Below are 21,606 nucleotides of genomic sequence, written 5' to 3' on the forward strand. Positions count from 1 at the left end.
GTCACGAGGGCTGGGGCTGTACTGTCCAGAAGCCAGAGGGTGATGGAAAACAGCGTTAACACCGACACGGCTGGAAATCACAAACGCTCCTACGTGTCCCACACGCGGCGGGTGATACACCACCTCCCCGAAACCCTGAGCCGGTGCGACCGCGCCGGGGTCTGAACGCGGGCAGCGCCGCGGGGCCGGGCCGAGCGCAGGGCTGGGGAAACGGGGGTGGCGGCGCCTCCGCGGACTTCCCGTGCCCCGCCGTGACCCGCGCCGCATTTCCTGGCCGGGGCTCTTAAAGCGGCGGCCCTGGCGGCGAAACAAGGCTCATTGTGCTGCCGCGGGTCCGCCCGTGGCCACATCCACTGCCCGCCTCGGCACCAGCGGGCGGTGCCTAAAGGCCCCACGCGAGCTCTCGCGGGGGCGGCGGCACCGCGTGGAGCCAAACGGCACTTTGTATAAAGCGACGCGACCCCGACTGCGGCCTTCCAGCCTCCCCTCCGCTTTGGCCGGCGCTCTTGGGTGCCGATGCGGGCCGGCCAAAACGAGCCGCGCTCCCGCTCCGCCCGCGCGGCACCGGTACCGCCGCCGGCGCGCCCTGGCCCGTCCCCGCCGGCCGCGACCGTTCCCGCCGGCCGCGGCCCCTTTAAGGGGCGGCGCGGGTGCCGGGAACCCACGTCAGTTTCGGCCCCGAAACTCCGGATCAATGAGCGGTGGCGCGGGGCGGGGCGTAACGCCCGGCCCCCGCTGCCGCCTTTCGGTTTCTGTCTTTTCCAGGAAGGAAAACACCGGCGAGGATCGGGGCCGCGCCCTCCCCCACCTTCCGCGCCCCCTCCCTCTTCCCCCGCCCCCATCGCCTCTCACGCGGAGCTGCGCGGGCAGAGAGCGCGCAGGGCAGGCGCGCGCGGAGCCGTCGGCGTGCGGGGGGGGCGGCGGCGGCGGATCGAGGAGGGGACCCGGCACCGGGGACCGGCGGGGTGACCCCCCAGCCCCGGCTGCGCCGCGCCCGCCCCCGGCCGCGCTGCCGGCGGTAACTTCCCCTTGAGGGGACGGGCCGGGTGGGGCCGCGCCGCCGGGCCGGGAGAGGAGCGTAAAGTGGGGAAAGCCCGAGAACTTCCCATCTGCCCGTCTGCGCCTGCCCCGCCGGGCTCCGCAGAGTCCCTCCTGAGAGATGTCCGACGCTTCTGCTCAGTGTTGCATCAAGGTAAAGCCCCGTCCCTCTGTCCGGCCCCTGTCAGCGCGGGTCGCGTCCGCCGGCGCCTCGGGGCGGTGGATTTCGCTGTGTTTTGCCCAGGGTTATTTTGATGAAAATAACTGTTTTTCTCTCTTCCGTTTTACGCCGCGCGAAGTGCAGTCCCGGGAGGTCGCGCCCCCCACCGCGTTCGCGGGGTGCGGCAGCGCGGAGCGGGGCGCTCCCCGCGCTGGCTCCCGCCGCGGGCGGGGGAACGGGGCTCCCGGCGGCTGTCAGTGCCCTGCGCAGCCCCAGGGGACACGGCAGCCGCGACCCGGGTTTGGTGGTGGCGTGGTTCTTCACGGCAGGGAGCTTTAAAGGGAGCCCCAGAGCCCGGCCCGGCCTCCCCCGGGGCCAGCTACCCGCCGTTCCCGCCAGCAACTTCGTAGAAAGTTTTCTGCCGTCCGGGAGATGCAACCGCTGCTGCTTCCACCAGCGGTGAGTTGTAGGTTTTGGGTTTTTTTTGTTTTGTTTTGTTTGTTTTTTATTTTAATTTTTTTTTTATATCCGCATTAGTATGTTTTATTTTTAGGCGCTGCAATTACTGGCATCGCTTGCCGACCGGCAGGTAGGGGAGCTAGGACTGCGCAGCCCGGCCCTCTCTACCAGGGACTGGGGCATGTGTTTCTCGGTGCCTTGGCCTGTTGAAAAGGAGGTTACCCCGTGAAGTTTCTTGTTTAAAGTGGAGGTAGCATGAAGCTGAGACAATGGAAGCAAAATTGAGTTTCCATTTTTGTCCAGACCCTTCCTATCTAGCAGCCCATTAGAAACAGTGCTTTCCTCTCTCCTTTACCTCTCAGTTTTGTGTTTTGTTTAGGAGACACTTTGCCTTATTGCAAACCAGGAGTCTACCTTCTGCTCCTGACTAATTCTGCCCGAGTAAGAGATCTTTTGTGGTTGTCTCTCCCACTCTGGAAGGAAGAGGTGATTTCCAGACTCTCTCTTAAGGAGGAGAGCCTAGCATAAACACTTATTCAGCATGATGTTCTTTTGTTTGCTTGTCCCGTGTGTGTTCGGGGGAGTCTTGCGTTCTATACGGTATGAACACAATTTGAAAGCTTCTGGGTGTATTTTCTCTTGCTGAGTTAAATGCAGTCAGGCCTGTATCCCGTGAAGTCTCGTGGCTTAGAGTCTACTTTGACTTCTCATAGCACAGACACACAAATTGGATAATGGGGTATTGTATGTGCGTTACAGTATTGGTGAAATGCTAATGCAGGCAAAACGTGTGCAATTGACTCATTGAATTCCTATATATATAAAATTAAATATAACTACTACTTGTCTTTTTTTAGTAAACCCTATGGGAAGGTAGGATGTGTTCTCTGGACAGAAGAACACAAATGAATGTCATGAAAAAGTAGTGTCATATTAGTTGTATTTCCTTGTTTTTTCACAGTGTCATTTTGAAAATACAAGGCTTACTTCTGCTCTTACTGAAGTCAGGAGAAATTCTACTGTTGATTTCAGGAACTGTAAAGCTGGTTCTTCCCTAGCCACAGTAAGGTACATTATAGAATCATACTGTAAGGAATCAGCTACCTAGCAGGAGAGATACAAGCAAACTTCTGCTTCAGTCTTGTAATGAATAAATGCCAAATTTTCATTACATTTAGACAGACATTGGAAAACTTTTTTTTAAGTTACTAATTCTAAACGTTATGATCTGAACTTACTTTAATTTTTTAATGTATAGTTTGTTTATGTGCAGTTTCCATGCAGACCCTTCCAATTATCTTGTCAGAGGACAAAAACTGCTGTTACTGGCTTCTCTGGTGGTTATTTTGATGATTTCAAATACAGAAAGTACAACTTTTCAGACAGAAATGTGAACTTCAAATGAAAGCTTTTCTTCACGAGTTACCCATTCCGGGTAACTTTCACTTCAGCTTTTCAAACTACCATTGTTTCTTTGACTCTTCTTTCAACCAAGCAGTGTTTGAGGTGATTGTACTCAGCAGCTGGATTTAAGAGAAGCTATTTAACTGGTAGTGTGATTATATGAGTACAATTGATAGTTTTTTCAGTGTTCCAGTCTGGTTGGTGGCATGGAGCTTGATGTTGAGGCAGAGGAGCAAGGTCCCTACTGTACCCCAACTTCGCTGCTAAGCTGCTGTGTTGTTCTGAAAAGTAGGCAAGTATTGTGCTACAAGGGTGTCAGAAGTTTCATTAGGAGCCTGTGAACTGGAAGCAGTGGTGCTGGTGACTGTGTTGTTTTGTTGTTCTTCTGCTTGGGTTTTTTCTCCTCTTCCTCCTTGGGTGTGGGACAAGGGTGCACGCAGTAAATGCTGTAATACCTGTGGTGATGAACCATGGAAAGCTTCAGCAAAGAGTTAAGGCTAGTGCTTTGCTTATACCCCAGCTGCTTACTGACTCCTTCTCTGAGAAATGAAAAATACAGTGCTAATATCCAGACCTTGCCAGCACTTGGATGTGTGCTTGCCTGGTGGATGGCAAGCAGTCCCGCTGTGCTGTTGTAGCACAGAAGTTAAGTGTGTGTGTAGAGTCTAAAGCTGCAGAGAGAAGTTATCACTGGGGTTTAAAAAATAAAACCTTGGGGGTCAGAGATGAGAATGAAGTGTTTGCTATAGCTTAGAGCATCAGTATACTCTCTGCATGAATTGGTAGGCTTTGGGGTTGTGTCGGTCTCCAGTCCGAGACGGTCTGAAGCTTTGACTCTGCGGTGGGTTGGGAAGGGGTGTTTGGTATGGTTGTCGTATTCAGACACTTTTTTTTCCCCAGTTGATGGAATATCTGTGTTGGTAGCAAACCTATTCCTCTGATCCTGAGCCATAGTAGTTAACTGATTATATTATTGTAAACACTACCACAATGTTGGCACTCATTACAGTATTGGCAAGTGATCCTTTCGGCCTCACCTCTCCTCCCACAGATGGGAGAACTGAGGCACTAGGAGAGTGTAAACATTTTGCAAAGGCTTTCATGAGAGCAAAAACTCAACAGGAGACAGGATTAGGAGTTTAGACACAGCTGATGATTTTTGTGGTTAAGGTCCAGTTCATGGTAAATTCTATTTAAAACTTCACCTGGAGCTTTCTAATTATCAGGATCTCCTTATTTTTTGCCTGAAATTATTATACCTTGAGAATATAGCCGTGGTGTCATGCAGAGACTCAAAATTCAGTAGGCAAATGGAAGGGTCCCAAAGAACACAGTTTATTTTCCTTTTTATAGATATGAGTTGTTTTGTTTGATTTACCATGTGACCATACAAACAGTTGTGCTGGCACAAGTGTGGAGTCGTGGGGAAACTAAAACTGGGGATATGGGGGGAGATCAGCTGCTTCAGGTCTCCCAGACCAGGGCTTCTCTGAGCCCAGGCTCCCTTGTGTGCCACCTGGCTGATGCTTGAGCTGAGAGTGCTTTCTGTGGGCAGCAGTGAAGGCACAGAGCCTTACTGTGATTCAGATTTCACAACTGGTTTCAGTGGAGGTTTTTTTCTAGATGCACGCTGGGGGATATAGGCACTTTCTCTTGTGTTGACCTGTATGTGGTGCAGGTATACAGGAGTCAGCACAGTAAACCTGTAGCTCCAGGACTTGTCTCATGGGTGCTCATTTTGGATTGGAGGATGTACTTTGTAATCGTTTAAAATAAGAGAGAGGAAAAACAGAAAAGCCAAAGGGCAAACAATCAGCAGAGTGTCTGAGCTTTCAATCTTAGCTGGCTTCCCCAGATTTACTTAATTTTTAGCTAATAGGTTATGTCTCCTAATACTTCATTGATGCTGTTTTTGCAAAGAGCCCTCTCCCACTGAAGACTTCCCATGATGAAGGACTGTTCAGCATCACACAGCCAGAATCCCGTTACCCTTAGCCAAGGCTGAGTATCTGTTAGTGCACAGTATATGCCTTAATGTTTACTAGTTAACTTGTTTACTAGGAGGAGGATCCTTCTGGTACTGTCAATGGCAAAACTCATTAAGTTCAGTGGGTGTAGGATTGCATGGTAGAAGACCAGAGTTTAGAAGTACATACTGTTTAACACCTGATAAATCACTTAATTTCTTGGCACCACCTAAATTGAATCCCTCTGAAGCAAAATTTTACTAGCACTGCCCCAATTAAACACCAGTCTTTAGTATTCAATGTGTCACTGCAGGTGAGGGCGGTTTCCTGAGAGGCAACCCATTAAAACAGCATCTTGAATCTGAAATGCCCCAATGAAACAGAGTATACTTTAGTGATAATTTATATGCTTATTGCACCATGTATCCCAAAGTGTCTTTTGGAGGGAGGTGGCTAAGTGGTGCTCTGCTGATAGAAATGATTATAAGCAGGAGATGAAATCTACACATAAGTGACGTTTCTGCCTTTTAGAAAAATTATCTGGGTTCTTGAGTATGTGTCTTCTGAAGTCTTCTGACTAAAGCTTTCCTAATAAAGTGCTTACTGTGGGAAAGGGCTCTCCCTAAGGCAGCCTGTGTTTTTAGCCACTCATGTAGTTCTGACCTACAGTCCAAAAATTGGATAATTTGTGTTTGGGTTTTTTGCATGTGCTTGTTGTGGAATATTTGTAGTTTGCTGCCTTGAGCGGGGCATCCCTGAAGAACCAGCAACTCAAAATCCAGGGCTTCTGAAAATGATCACTTTGGCTGTATCTGTGAAACAAAATAATAATGAACTTACCTATGCAGGGCAGTGGCAAGACTTAGCACTTGTAATGCAGCATGGAAACAAATTGTGTTTATTAGAGAAATCAATGATAGAGTGATCCAATTTGTTCCTGGCTTTTTAGTTCACACAGCATTTGGGAGCAGGGGAGTGGTGGTGGTTGGTTGTCTGTTGGCTTTTTTGGTGTGGACTGCCTACCTCTGCTGAGCAGTCAGAGAGAGCAAGATCTTATGGCTTCACTGTGTCCTCATGTTTGTATCAGCCCCACATGGGTAAGCTGGCATTTCTGTGCCTGCAGCCTGCATTGAAGGTGGCTTTCAGAGAGGCTGGCACATGTTGCAGGCATAGCTGTTCTGCCACAATCCTGTTCCTGGTCCAGGGCAGGAGCACCTGGAAGGGATGGTAGCCAGATGTGACTGCTAGAGCTATCCCCACCACCTTGCCCTGACCACAGCCCTTCCCAGGGCTCCCCAAAGCTGAAAGCAGAGGAGGCTGCATACTCAGTTGTCCCAGGTGTTATTCTTTCCTGGTGGTAGGAGGGCATCACTTTCTATTAGATCAAATACAACTTCAGCATCTGACAAGGGAGGACCCCCTGGTAAAGACAGTGGATAATGATCAACTGCTAGCATTGTCACAAGAACACTATTTTTAGGATGTAAGGTGTCCCCATGCCTCCTGAAGGAAGGAGGCCACCTAGAACAGCCCATGGGTGGGATGTTCCTCTAGGCATTCATGAAAAAGCCAAACCAAGTTCCAGGTTTATGCTCAGGTTCAACCTGAGCAAAGAGAGCAGACAGGCCACCAAAACTTCTGTGCCTTTAACAGTGGAGTTGTGGCAATTGATTCCTGCAAGTGTGGGTTATTTTTCAGGTTTACAATCCAAGCCAAATTTAGACCATATTGGTTCTAATGTTGTGGAGTTGTCTTCAGGCAGTGTTTTGTTAAAGCACAGAAGAGAGCTACTCTCTTCATCTACTTCTTTAGTAGCATATAGGTCTCAAGATTAGAGACCTTTTTTTTTACAAAAATGGCACTGCTGGATAAAATAAATGCAGAAAACTCCAGCCAAGATAAAGGAGTTTGAAAAGAGTTAAGCTTTTTACTGATAATGGTATTGCTCATCTTCTGTAATGCTACTGAGCTCCAAAGTGAACAGGGTATAGCAATTAAGGAAAGCTATAAATGATTCTTCATCTAAATGATTTTCCAAAGGTTATTCCTCGTTAAACCACATGCAATGTCTTTGCTTCTAAGTTGTTCTTCTATAGTTTGCAAATACTTTCCTAGTTAAGACTGGAGAGAAAATTGGTATGAAAGAGATTCTCACTGTAGTGTGTGTGTTGGTGTTCTATGGAATGTTTGCACATGGGTGTAACTGCAAGAGCCAAATGTTAGTACAACTCCACAAAAAAAAATTTGAATATGACAGCTGGACCTCACATGTTAAACTATTAACAATTGGCTAATATGAAATCCCGAGTTTGGATGTTTAATTTTAAAATAACATTAAATGTGATTGTAAGTAGGAACGAGTGATTTCTTGGGGGTTTTTGCTTGGGTTTTTTTGTAGGTTTTATTTTGGGCTTTTTCTAGCTAGCTCAAGTAGAGTCTGATCAAGAAATTGTAAATTATTTGTTTTGGGAGTTTAATCTGGAGAAAACCAACTGGCATCCAGTCAGGATTATCCTTAAAACTGATGAAATGCAGGAGAAGTTGCAATTCTTTTCTAAAAGTGAAAATCTAGGAGCTTGGATTTCTACCAGGTAAATGAAATGTCTAATAAAACTGCCAGAGATAGTAGTACTATAGATAGAATTCAGAGACAGATTTATCCAATTAGTAGGGCTACAACAAGGCATTCTGTATCTGTGAACTGCATTTTCCTTTCATCTTTCTCCTTTTTTTCTTATAAAGGATTTCACATAAAAGTACTTTCCATCATTGATGGAGCACTGTAAAGCTCTGCTGATGTTCTTGGAGGTGAAATGAAGCGAACCCAGCATTACAGCGATGCTGGGGAGCTCCTTCCCACTTTCTGGGAGCTCCTTTGAGGTCTCTGTTGTGATTCACACCATGACAACCAATCCTTTTTAGTTCTGGTGGGTTAGGACTTGAGATTGTTGTTTCACCATATTCCCACTTAAATGGCTAGTTCTCATCTTCCTACCTGTGATGTGCTTTAAAACACGAGCAAAGTCAAGCATTGTCAGACCTGCCCAGGTTTGAGGTAGTAGGGTGTGAGGAACTTCAGATTCTGGGATGAGTCTCACTGGAGGCTATCAGAAAAAATATTCCTCGGTAGATGGGTCCTCCCTTGCCACATCTGTGAGAAGCTGTTTGGAGATTTCCAGTGGGCACCACTGCAAGGCTGGTTGCAACTTGAAGCCTGCAGAGCAATCAAGGTAGTGCTGATGGGCAGTTGTTAGCTGTGTCACTGCCTTTCTACTGTGGTGGCTGTGGTCCCAGCAGCATCATTCCAGCTCCAGAGGAACAGCTCCCTCCAGTTTAGAGCACCACTGTGCTGGGTTGGGCAGCCTGGTGTAGGCACATGTAGGTACCGGATGCCCACCTGGCATGGATAACCATGCCATGCCCATGGATGCCCAACTCAGTGACAGACCTGCCATCTCCTCGGGGATGAGGAAATGAAGGGCTGAGCTGTTTTTACAGAGGGATGAGGATGCTGCTAAGGGTGCCAGGAAGTGCACCAAGTTGCAGGAACAGGAGTGCTGATGGGTATAAAAGATACTTCTCAGTTGGCAGATTGAGTGGTTGTGTCACTGAGCAAATGGGGAGACTGTGGGAGCAGCTTCCAGGAGAAGGTTATGGGCTGTAAAATATTTCATGGCATGTGGCTTGGGATATGTATCACACATTGCACAGTAAACACCGAGCTCAAATACACTGTCCTAACAAACTGCCTCACACCAGCTGAGTCACCAGAGCCATCCATGACTGACCATGTGCTGGCTTTTATTACCTCCCAACAGGGACAAATTACAACCTCAAAGTAAGAAGAGTGAATTGATGGTGTATGCAGTGCCAATTAGTACAGCCAACTGAACCATGTTGACAGGCAGTGGCTGCAGGCTTGGAGAAGTAGGTAGAAATTACAGGGTTCAAGTTTTTTTTTTTTTCTTGGTAGTTTTGAGTGAGGTACTCCTTAAGGCTTTTCTGCTTAACAAATACAGTGAGGTCTCTTTGAGCTGTTCAGTACTGTTTGCTGATAGACCTCGCAGAACTGTTCTGGCATCTGGGTTCATATTTTTGGAAATGGTTTGGTTAGTGAATACAAGAGACTACTGAATTCAGTTTTCAGTCTGGGGTGAAATGGGCAAATAAAACCATAGTGGGAAAGCAGCAGGCAGTAAAATATAAAATATCTGTATATTGAAGTTTGAATCTGTGCTGTGTATCAGTTCTGATGATGGCATGCTCTTCTGACAACTAGGCAGGTTTGCAGTGGCACTGAAAAAGACACAGAAGTGAGTAGTGAAGTTACCTGGGGAAACTTCCACAGGAAGAGAAGCTATATTGCCAAGTACTTTTTGGGTTGGAGACTGCTGAGGGAGGTATAATAGAAATCTCTGAAATTGCACAGCAGTGTAGTACAGAGAGCAATTTCTGATAGTACAAAACTAGAGGAGGCAATGAAATTACTAGCCAGGAAGATTAAAACAAGTACTTATTCCATCTGTGTTAAGTTCGGGAAGTCAGTGCTGCAGGATGGTATGAAGGCTAAAAGTACAAATGGATTTGAAAAAGAAGGTAGAGGAATATGAGGATGATATTAAGATTAACAGCCTGTATGGGGGGAAAGCCTTTCTCAGGGGAAAGATTGTTTTTTCTGTTTGGTAAGCCATTCCTGAAACAGAGACTTCTTTTCTTTTGGGAATCAGATTGCAGGCAAGATAGCCTTGCTTGATGATGTATAGGCATTCAGATGCTCCGATGTAAAATTTTGCACCCTGGAAGGATGGTCTTAAGTGCTCATCTCTTCTGAATTATTTCCTAAGTCTCAGTGCCGGCAGTCTTGATTTCAAGAAGGACTAGTTAATTGTTAATGGGAAGAGACCTGAGGAAGAATTTGTCTGTGACTCAGAGACTTGTGAAGTCAGGACTGCTAGGACTAGAGATTACTAGCAAGAGATTGGCTTTGCTGCTTTATTTACCCAGATTGAAATGAAAGAGGGAAACCCCTTCAGGGAATACGTGGAATGGGAATTACAGATCAGCATTTGAAAAAGAGAAGTTTTCGGGTTATGGGGAAAAGACATTGTTTGCTTCTGGGAGCCGAGTGTGGGTTACCTGTGCTTTTCCAAAGGTCTCCCAGTTCCCATTATCACTCACATGAAATGTATAAAAAGCATTAACTCCTTTTCACGTATGTGACAAATGATGTCCCAACTGGAGCTTGTAGCAGTGGACATAAGAGTTGCTGCTTTCACTGCCTGGCCAAGTGTTGAGACGCTGAAGTGTCTCACTTGCTAAGAAATACTGTCATTTGTACAGACCTTGCATCACGCTTTGACACTGAAGTTTATTTTTTTTTAATGGCAAACAGAGGAATGACTATACAAAATCAATTCTGATACTGTTTTGTATGTGTACTTTTTAGTTATTTTTCCTAAAGAGAGAGTGATTTGCGGTGTTAGATAGCCATTAAAATGTATTAATATGCAGCTAAATATGGCCTTTAATCTAAATTTAGTTTTCCTTTCTGCTAATATGTACAATGTCCACAGATATCTATTTAAGTAACTGCATAGCCTCATACAGATTTAGTTAGGTTTTTATTTTGGAAAATAATGAATTACTTTTTTTGCTGGATTATTGTTTTTGGTTGTTGTTTTTTTTTTTACTTTTACATGCTGTTTATGATAGACTACACTTGGCTTTGCAGTGAAATGTAATTACAAGTGCAGTCTCCTACATCAAAACCCTGAGCATTAAAAGTAGTTGTAAAATAAAAAAAAAAAAAAGGGTTTATTTTTGTACATGAAATGGAAGTATCTGATACATTTTGAAGTAATATTACATAATAAATAACAAGCTTTTTATTAAGCACATGAAATACTGTTTTTTTATCACACTGATTGTTTTCTGTCATGTTCATCTAGTATTATTTGCTCCCTCACCCCTCATTTTGGTTGACTGGAGGAAGAAAACAAGCTTCCTGTTTCTGCGACTCCAAAGCATTTTCCAACTTTGGGTAAACTAGTCATTGTAATGAACTAATTGATGAAGCTGAAAAAAGAAAATATTCTCTCTTTATCTGTTAAAGCTGGCTTGGCTCTTCGGCAAGCTTGGAGTCTAGGTGTACAAGAGTGGGCCTCACTTGTTTGAATGGTAGAACTTTCTTTAATGCTTTGGCACTAAATATTATGCTTGGGATTTATCTTCAAAATTATTTTCTGCTGTTGTAGTTTTAACTGGATCTCAATACACTTTAGTTTCACGTTTGTTTTAAATGAGGAAAAAAAAAACTTTAAAATTTCAGTTTTTAAAAGAAGAGGCTTAGAAAAATTGTAAATGTTTAGACATAATGCCTTGACAGATCTTGAATACACTGCTTGTCAGAACCTCTTCCTCTCTTCTTCATATTACCCTCTATACTGTGTTTTAATGCTTTAGCGGTGAGACCCATCTTCTTTAGCCACGGGAGGCTGAAGCAATGGAAAAGCAGCTGACATGAGGGATATTCCTCCAGTTTACCCTGAAGGTTTTGCTTTGCAAACAAGAAGGGAAGCCGTCGTAGATGCAGAACAAGCCTCCTGGTTCCCTTTATAATAGTAGTGTTCTTTAAAAGAAAAAACAGGTTTTAACTCATGTCCTATAGTAGAGATGTCTGTATGCTTTTTAAGATATTCACAAGTCTCCATTAGTTCAATGTTTTAGTATGTTTGTTGTCACAACCAGTTCCCTGTGAGGTAGAGAGGTAGGGTTGCCCTGCTTCACAGATGGGGAATGAAGTGGCGTCATGTAGTTTTTTGGTGCCTACAGCTGCAGCAAAATAATGCTATGCTTTACCACTGTGGTCTCCTTGGGCCCTTTGCCTGTGCCTACCTGGGTCTCCCCCTCACTGTTTGCTTGGCAGATGATGCTGTGCTTAGACTAGCCTATCCCATCAGACATGCTTGCTCTTCTTGCTTGAGTTGAGAGCCTCACGGTCCTAGTGCGTGTCCATAGGGGGTGAAGACTTGAAGACATCATTTCAGCAAGTTCAGTTACAAGGTGAACTTCAAATACTGGTGAAAGAGAGGTCTGTTTTCCTTCAGTCTAGACTGGGGTTTCATAATTCTCTGTCTGTTTTTCGTTGGTCCACAGAGCGCTCTGTCATCTGAAAAATACTCATTCACTTGTATGGGCCTTGGCCTCCATTTTGCTGAAAAAGAGGGAAAAGTCTGTCCCAAAACAATAACTGAAGTTCTGTAGACCCAAACTGCCAGCAGGTGGTTGGCAAAGCAATGAAGAAAGTGTGAAAGCCGTGGATTGAAGGCATCGATATTAGCCCCGTTGATGATTTGCTTACAAAGGACACTGAATGGCTGGCCTGGAGCAAGACTTGGTTTTAGAGCATATTTAAACTTAAACCTTATAGTGGCGATATGCATATTTAAATTTTCATCTTCTAAAGAGAAAAAGCAGCAAAACCCCCAAAAATTAAGGGAATTAATTATTAGAATTGGTTAGAATGATAGCTTTTGGGGATGGCGGAAGTTGCTTTCTATATAACACCTGAGAAAAAGAGCCACTTCTGACTAGTCCACAGAATATTTTTGTTCAAATTACTTGCTCACAAAAATGAATGACTTGGTTGGTATCTATACTTACGGAAATAAAATTACTACATATACTTGAAAAATACACATTTTTTTATTCAGAATTTGTCCTTGTGGATTTTCTGAGGAAACTTATCATAGTCTTGAAAGTTCCAACACACTGGTCACCTACAGGTTTTTGTAGACACATGCCGCTGGTGATGATACCAGGTGAGCAGTCCTGCACTTCAGGGTTGAAGCTTCTGTCTTGACTTCCTCCAAGGTTCCTAGGGTGTGCTGCTCTCAGCCTATCTGTGCTCACAGCACACACTCAGAAATTTAAAGATATTCAGCACTGCTGCAAGATGCAAGCTTTGACATGGGGAGACTCTCCACACATATATAGGCAGGGAGGGGGTTGAACCAAACAGAGATCTGGTATCTATTTTCCTATATATCTACTCTAAGCTATGAGACTGGAGATTATTGTAAGAAGGAAAATAGGAGCCAGAAAAATAGGATGGGATTGAAAGTGAAGGAATTAGGAAGTGATGGCAAGGAGTTTGCTGTGGCAGCAACGGCAAGCAGCTGGGTCCATTGCAGACTCCTGTGAAAATCATAAAAATTTGCTTTAGAAGGTCTAAAAATTTGCTTTTAGAGAGGCAGAAGCAGGAAGAAGCTAAATTGGGAAGGGTTATTTCTCATTGTATGGGAACAGGGAGGATTAGATAGAAGCGTCCAGCAGTTTTAAACAGGGAAGTATGTATGTTTTCATACAACATACAGTGAGGTTAACAAAACTGCTGCTGGGAGTTGTAATGTAGGGACAAACAGGCAATTGGTTTCAGAAGACAGTTCACACTAGATGAGTCTGTTTGGGACCATGAATTGCAAAGATAACAGCTGTGGTCAAAAAAAGCTCAGAAAGCCCCTAACCTGTGGATTTCTGGGGTTGTGGGCAAGGGAGAGTTTATTCCTCTAACCCTGAGCATTTCCTGTTGGATGTTGCTGGAAATGTGGTACTACCTTAGACAGACCTTTGAGCTGACCAGAACTACTGTGCTTTTCCACTTCCATTTAGGACTTAAATACTTTGGTGCTTGACTCCGTACAGATGCCTCTGACAAGTGGAAAAATAACAATTGAGAAAACCTCTCATGTGAATCAGACCTTTTGCTCTGTTTCTTGGTCTTGTTGTGATGTTTCCTCAGCAAAGGTAGCCTGACCATCTGAAATTCATAAGAAGAATGTTCTTCAGGTTATGAAGGACTTCTCAGTGAATTTTGTTTGGGAAAATCCTTGACTCTTCTTTTGGGCTGTGATGCTATTTATTGGCATAAAGTTCCCTGACCTATTTTATTTCTCAAGGTTCTCTCCCAAGATTTGGCTGATGGAGGGTGGAAAAAATAGTGAGATTTTTAGATAATTCAAATGCTGCGTGCTGTGTCAGCCACACATCTTCTGATGTCTGGTAAGAGACAAGTGAACACAGTTCCTTGCAAGACAAGGATGCGTTTCTTTAGATGGAACAAATATGTACCCACATGAGCCACTGGGTGGCTGATGAACAGGTATTATACAATACAGGGGCAATTCAGCAATTCTATTAATTTATTCCATCGACATGCCTGAAACCTGTGTTGGAGTGACTATTTTGATTTGATAGTTCAACCTCTTTGCCTTTTAGTCCCTGACTCCTCGTTTCAAGTTCCTAATAGCTGAGAAAATTGATGAGAAAGTGTTGTTTATGGAGTGCCTGGACTTTGGTTTTCTACACATAGCCATTAAGAAATGAGTAAGCCAGCAGAGAGGACCTTGTTGTGGGACAGTCTGTACACTAAATGTTTACCTTCAGTGCAAGTTGAGCTATTTCTCAAATATCTTGTGCTACTGCAGTTAATGAGCAATTAGAAGTAGAAAAGTGAGCTGGCTAAAAACCAAAAAACTCAACCTGCAAATGCTCGTGTGTCCTTTACCAAGAGCCATATCTGGAATGGTGTCCTGCAGCGGGCAGATACCATAACAGCTTGCTCTCATGTAGGTATACATAGTTGTCTGGCTTTAGGTAGAACTTAGTTGTGATGCCTGTGAAGCATTACTTGCTCACTTCTAACTCTCCTGAGGTCCTGTCCCAGTGCACCAGCCTGGATAGTCCCTCTGGGGACAGGCTCTTCCTTTGCTGTTTCCAGGTGTTGTCTGTAGAGCCTCAATATCTAAAGACATTGTACCTGCTTACCACTACATTAAAACAGGAGCAGAGTTTCCCAAAAGATGCTGATAGCTGAAGGAATTCTGTTTTCCCAGTGTTAAACACAAGGAAGTTAATTTTATCATTCCATACAAAAGTGAAGGAAAGTATGTGTACCACATGTGGAGTCTGGACCTGCACTTTCATAACTCAGTGCACAAGCACAGCAGCTACATGATCCTGTGACCAAAGGCTGTATTATTTGCTCAGGTTTTGTAGGTAATCTTTAATTTCTTACTCACTGATGTTTGCACTCAACTACTTAGCTCCTGAATTTCCCACTCAGGCTTTGGGCATTGGCCAGGTCTGTGTTACCTGACATCAGAACCAAAGTTTTTAAGTATTCATGCCTATTTTTGTCCCTTTAGGCTAGATAGATTAACTATAGTAAAAATGGTCACTGGTTGCGAAAAACATGACGGTTCTTTTGCAGAGAAGCTGTCTCTGCCTTGTTTTTAATACCAGCAGACACCAAGGGTCTGAAGCAGCCATGGTTTGGTCTTCTAGTGTGAATGAAGGGTAGAGCTGTTGCCTGAGGTATGAATGAACCTTCTTATATCAGTGTGAGGCCTTGCTGCTGTCATCTGCAGACTTCCAACGGTGCTGTGGCATGCTTTGTGTTTCTGAACACACCTTGGCTGAGCTGTTTAGGTTTAATTGTAAGAGAACGCTGCTTTAATAGAAAGAGGCACTTGCATGTATTGAGTTTTCTGAAATAAACTGAAAACACTGAAAGCCAAACCTCCCCACTTTCATTGCAAATCCGTGCTGTTCTGTACCACTGATGCTGACAGTCTGGACCTGTTTAACCATGCAGCAAAGCAGGAACCCTCCCTGGGTCAGGGGAGGAAGTCTGTCCCACATGCCTAACCTAGAGGTCATTTTAGAGTTTCTATTAAAATTGTGTCCTCAAAGGATGCAAACATGGAAGTGTTATGTTCAGTCCATAAATGACTCTTTGACTCTTTAAGCCATGCTCACCATAGCTTTCCTAGGTGTATATGCTATTTGATATGAAAAGTATTTGTGACATCCTTTCTATGGAAAGTGAGGCCAGCTCACTGGTCTTGTTTTATGTTTCTTATATCTTCTATGCTGGCCTTGCAACGTGGTTATAAAAAATATACCAGTCTGCTTCATGTCTCTGACAGGCAGCATGGGGAGTGCAGACACAACTCACTAACCATTCTTGCTCCCAAACAGTGGGTACCACTGATGCTGTTGCTTCTCTGCAGCTTCAAGAGGTGACTGATTACCTGTCTCCTCCCTTGCACCAACTCAAGACTTTGCAACTTGATACAAGACTGCTTTCTACTGCTCTTAGTGCATCAGATGGAGGCATCTTTTACTCCTGAGTCTCTGCATTGCCTGCAAAGTTGGAAAACTAACTAGTTTCACATACTGAGGAAAGGTTTGTATTCCCCCCCCCCCCGCAAAATGTAAAACGTTCAGAATGTCTCTAACAAATATGAAATTGGTGCAGGAACTACCTCATTAGTTCAGCTTACTTCTATCCCTCTGTCTTCTGTTCATCTGGCTATTATTTTATTATCATCTCCTTGTGTGACTGGAAGAAATCTCCAGTTGTTAAATCCCTTTTAGATTTGTTTAAAGTGGTTGTCTTTCTTGGTTTTGTGTCTTGTCCTATGTCAGAAATGTGATGTCCTTTCTTCTACTATTCCTTGCTGAAAACTTCACACGGTATAAAGAGGTACCTAGGTGCCAAGTTAGTAGTACTGTAGTACAGAAAATAGTATTGTAGACCTGTTCAGCATGGACTGAATGGATATCAGACAGTGAAGAGGTTTGATGCTGAGTGGTTTTGTTGAGTTTAATTTAAAAAAGGAGAGAACTTCTATTCAGTTCTCTGTGAATAGACAGCCATTAGTTCTTGGGACATTGTAATTATCAGATATGAAAGTGCGATATTAATTTTTAAATTTTAAATTTTTTGGGGGGATGGCAACAAATTAGGTAAGAATAGAAATCCTTGGTTTAGAAATGTAGCTTCTACACTAGCCCTGCTGCATGTCTGTGCATTGCCCTTCCTGCTTCTCCTGCCAGTGCTCCTGTGTCACTGGTGGTGTGGACTCAGCTCTGTTAAGGGACAGCAGCTCTGACCTGACAGTCAGCTCCCAGGCATTTACTCAGGCATTACTCCCTTCATTTTCCTTCTGTAGGCTGAAACAGTCTATGTTTGCTACCTTGTTTGAGAACAGGCACTTTCCAAGCTGCAGCAGCTGTTTGTATATCCCTCTTAGATTATTTGAGCAGATGCACAGAGGATTTTGGAGCTGCCCCTGCTGGGCTTACTTTAGTTTCTGAGAGTTGTTTTTGTTAGCTCCATTCTTGAATTAGATCAGCTCGATCAATACAACAGACAAAGAAAGGTGTGTGTATGTGTGTGGGAGGATGTTTTCAGCCCTGTAAATAATAATAATCATCATTATCTCCAGCTCTTCAGTGGTCACCTCTTTCTTCTCCCATTACTGCCAAAGACTGTTCCTGCATGTTTTACTCCTGAGATAAGGTTTCCTTTGGAAGTTAGGTGCCAATTTGAGCTTCACTTAACAGCTTTTCCGAAAGGTCGTTAGAAGTGCTGAGGGAGAGAAAGCTTTCTTTAAGCATCTTGCCTGCCTGTGAGGTATCCCTATGAAAAACTGTGGGTTCTTAAATGGGTTGAGAAAGGGCAAGGGAATAGGTTCCTGGAAGAGTTTTCTTTCCCTCGGGGACCCCTGACGAATTTTGCTTGCACTTGTAGTCACTTTGCAATGAGAAAAAAAATGCCCCTTGCTCTGCATTTCTTGGAACTGAGTCTCACTCACCACTTACATCTCTAGTAGTGCTGCTGCGTGTTTTTATGTACACCTGCTGACTCCCATGGTCCTGCAGTGGTTGTGGATTTTTTGCCTTCTGTGGTTTGAAGCAGAGTTGCTGAGGTCTCTGTGTGTGTGTGTGTGTGTGTGTGTGTGTGGGAATAGCCGATTAGAAAATGAGAGGTTGGGAGGCTCAAACAGCTTCCTGAAAGTGTGGGAGTACAGGCCAGAGAAAGGAAATCTTTTTGAAGCTGTATCAGTGCTTTACATGGACGAGAATAGCAGTGTATTGACAATGCAGTCTGAGGGTAACTGTTGCTGTGTAGCAAAGTGTTACTGTTGTAAAAATCGCTGCTGTCCACTAGCTAAACAAATTCTTTCATCATGAGTGCAGTTTTATTGGTATGCTGGAGTCCACAGTACACACTTCCTGCTCACATAGCTATGTTAGTCAGACCTGATGAACGCTGGTAAGTCTGCACATGTCTGTAGTGTATGTGCAGCCCTTATAAAAATTATGGAGGAGATGTGAGGAACAACTCAGATCATGTCTTGGGACATACTCTGCCCCTGGGAGGAGGGACAAGATAGCTGTTGCAGATCTGTAATGTGAATGGTTATTACTGGTCCAGTGGTTCTTGGGTCCTCCCTCCAGCTTGTAGAAGGTCCTTCCTGAGAATGATTAAACTCCTTACTTGAAAGACATGTCCTTAGGTCCTCAGTGGAGTGAAGAAGCATTTTGGTTCACCTTTCAGCTGCTGTTTCCAAAGGCCTTACAAAGCAAATCAGTATAATTTCCTTTGTTTTTCTAATGGGAAAACTGAGTCAGAGGGGAGGAGCAGGGGTGAAAAGGGAACAGCTTATTTAGCACCTACAATCCTAAAATGAGAATAGCAACCTGTTTTGCTTTAGCCTGGTGCTTTGGGCACTTGTTCAATAAGACATTTAAGCATACGCTTAATGATAAGCATGGCAATGGCTTACTTACCATTTCCTCCTTTCAGAGCATCATAAACAGTACTTTTTACTGAACACAAACTGCGGGGCTGTTCCCACTCGTGCCAACCCGTTGGAATCACCCAAGCTGTCAGCCAGGACACAGCTGGTGTAAAGGATGTCAACATCTGGCCTGTAGAACCTGTCTTATCATTAGGGATACAGAAGGTGGAGGAAAGAGACATCTTAACAGTGAGGAAGTGCTAGTAGTTGGGTTGCAGGAGATGGAAACAAACTTGTCTTGACAGGTGCCTCTTGCATGCAGTTGCCTTGAGAAGAGACTCCTGAACCTCCAGGTGAGCTCAGAACAGTCACAAAGAGACAGCACAGGGTCACCAAGCAAACACTTTCATACAGTGCTGTAATGATCGTTAGTCATTGAGCATTTAAGCAGTGTAGTACCTCTGGTTAAAAACAAGTAACAACCTAATAGAACAACAAACTCCAAACAAAATGAGCAATACCTGTTCCAATACATCTGCTTGCCTGTCTTCAAAGAGAGTTTCAGTCTTCGCAGTTGCCCTGGCATAAAATGTCGCGTGGTTATGCTGAGAGGCAGACTTGTGTCAGCAGTGGAAGCTGCTTTAGTGAACCCCAAGGTTTGACTCTCAACCTGACTTTTTTTAGAGCAGCAATTTGTCGATGGCAAGATCAGGATCTAAACTCAGGAACTGTTCGCAGGGTTGTGGGATCCCAGTGCCTAGAAAGAGTCTTACAACTGCATTTGCTGCTTGTGTTCTTTTCATACGTCATATGAGACACCATTTTTTTTTTCCTCTGAAGACCTCAGTTCACTATATCACTCTGGGCATGTTGATCATCTTGTGATCTTGGCCACTGATTTTGGAAGGATATGATTCAGAACTTTTACCTGAGTTGGATTTTCTCAGTGAGGTTGTTTATGAGAGAACAAATTTCAGGATAATATCTCAGGATTTTATATACTTTTGTTTCTTTCCATCTGTAGATCCAGGATTTTTGTGAATGTTTCAATCTTAGCATCAGGACTTAATCCACTCTGATTAGAACTAGTGGGAGTTTCCATTACTAATTGTGTCTGACATAAATTCCAGCTCATAAATTTTAGTCAAAACGTATTATGTTATTGTTATATGCTACACTAAGTGCAATATAGATTATATGTATCATAATGTTATGTGCAATACACGCTGTTGCCTGTTACATTTTCTTTTAAGTAATGTTACTTTCTAAAAAGAGACTATTGTAGGCTGTCTAAAGAGTTAGTGTGAAGTAGATTTTTTTTTTTTTGTCCAATTCTGCAGACAGCTGGATTTTCTTACGGGTGACTCCTTGAGCTCCCTGCATGCTCCTTGTCTGTGCCTCAGTATACGCTGCATTTAAAAAAAAGAAAACAAATGTAAAATTTTAAAAATGCAGTTCTGTTGTAGTACTGGGAGACTTGAACTGTGCAGCATGCAGCAACCCTCAGATATTTTGTTCCACAGATGTGGATGTGATGTTTGAAACACGTAGACAACTTCGTTTCCACAGAGAAGCAAATTCTGTAAAGGATTGAAGGGGGTGAATTGGTGTCTAAGGATTGTACATGGAAGAACAGAAATTGGTCACTGCCATAAAGGTACTACTAAATTGGTAAGCATTGGGTTAACATCTTAACTCCATAGCCAGAAGGGTTAAGATTTATTTAAATAATGTCTACATAATGATTTATTAAATGGTTAAATGATTTAATAAAAGGTTGAATTAAATTTATTAACTAGTAGAAAGCTAGAGCTGCAATACAAGGAATATTTTCTCATTTTTCTCTTTTGTTTTGCGAGATGCACAGGGCAGACAGAACTGATGGTTCAGAAAGGGTTTGCTCATCTTCTGCAACACCTCAGAAGGTCAAGATTAGACTAACAGAGCCCAGCTAAAGAAAGAGAAAGGAACATAGTCTTTCCTCCTTAGAAACCTGCAATTTGTGATGCAAATTAATGGCAGGTACGTGTACTAATTTTGAAACTTAGCCTTAGCTCACCCAGGTAATTGCCATACATGAGATTTACATCAAAAATTTTGCTGAACTTCAATAACTAAATTACCAGAGTTGTGCAGAACTTGTGTGATCTAAGATTCTGTGGTTTAAGCCTGGGTCCTGTAAATGTCTACTGGGATTTTCCAGGCCTGGACTTAGTTTTGGCCAAATAAAGGTTGAACATCTTGATGGTTTGAGGGTGAAATAATTGAAAACTTTTATATTTACACTGATGATTATGGCTAAAAGACTAGAACAACAGCTCTTGATCTGAACATTCCCAAATTTGGAAGTCTGAAGTTCACATCTGCTTAGAATTTCTAGATGGAAAGAGATGGAAAGATTTTTATCCTTAAAAAAAATACTAAATCACTGATGCTTATACTGAGCAGTCACAAAATAAATCCCTCAGGAAATACAAAACATCATATGGAATGATTTTCTTTTTTTTGGCAGGGGTTGATTGCAGCGCTTCTCACCTCGATGTTTTCAATTCACACTACTAATTTCATACTGCTAAAGCTAAAAAAGAGGACGGTAGTTTAAAGCAAGGTGTGTATCGTGGTTAAACACGGTTTGAGGCTTTTTCTTGGACCGTCTCTCAGTGAGAAGGCTAAGAGTTAATTATTTTTTCTGTCTCCTCTTGATGTATAAATGTAGTCTTCACACACCGCGAAGAACACAGTTCTACAAATGCACATGGGTCCCGCTGGGTTTGGCGGGATTACTCGTGTGTCTGAATGCCTGCAGGCTTGCAGCTCAGTTTTATTTTATTTTATTTTTTTTTTTAAGAATCCTTTTTAAAAATACACAGGAATTAAGCAATTTCCTTTACAGAGTACCTCAGCCAAAGCCCACTGAAGTCACTGGGAAGACTCCCACTGTTTTTAGCTGGTATTTGCATCTATCCCATATTCCTTACGGCCTAAT

The 21,606-nt window shown here is 43.6% G+C and overlaps 1 protein-coding gene across 5 annotated transcripts in view; it reads left to right on the forward strand.

Annotated features, from left to right (window-relative positions):
• Positions 1-706: 706 nt before the first annotated feature.
• Positions 707-21,606, forward strand: part of LOC135414010 (transcription factor ETV6) — a 130,136-nt gene continuing 109,236 nt past the window's right edge. For 2 of the 5 annotated variants that reach the window (XM_064654230.1, XM_064654231.1), the window contains exon 1: positions 707-1,192. In XM_064654230.1, coding sequence (XP_064510300.1) covers positions 1,160-1,192 — 33 coding nt within the window. In that variant the 5' untranslated portion in view covers positions 707-1,159. Of the gene's footprint in view, positions 1,193-16,100; positions 16,277-20,487; positions 20,643-21,132; positions 21,229-21,606 lie in introns of all 5 variants that reach the window. The other 3 variants (XM_064654233.1, XM_064654235.1, XM_064654234.1) reach the window with 3 other exon arrangements.

Source organism: Pseudopipra pipra, chromosome 5, assembly GCF_036250125.1.
Source record: "Pseudopipra pipra isolate bDixPip1 chromosome 5, bDixPip1.hap1, whole genome shotgun sequence".
NCBI classification, from domain to species: Eukaryota; Metazoa; Chordata; class Aves; order Passeriformes; family Pipridae; genus Pseudopipra; species Pseudopipra pipra.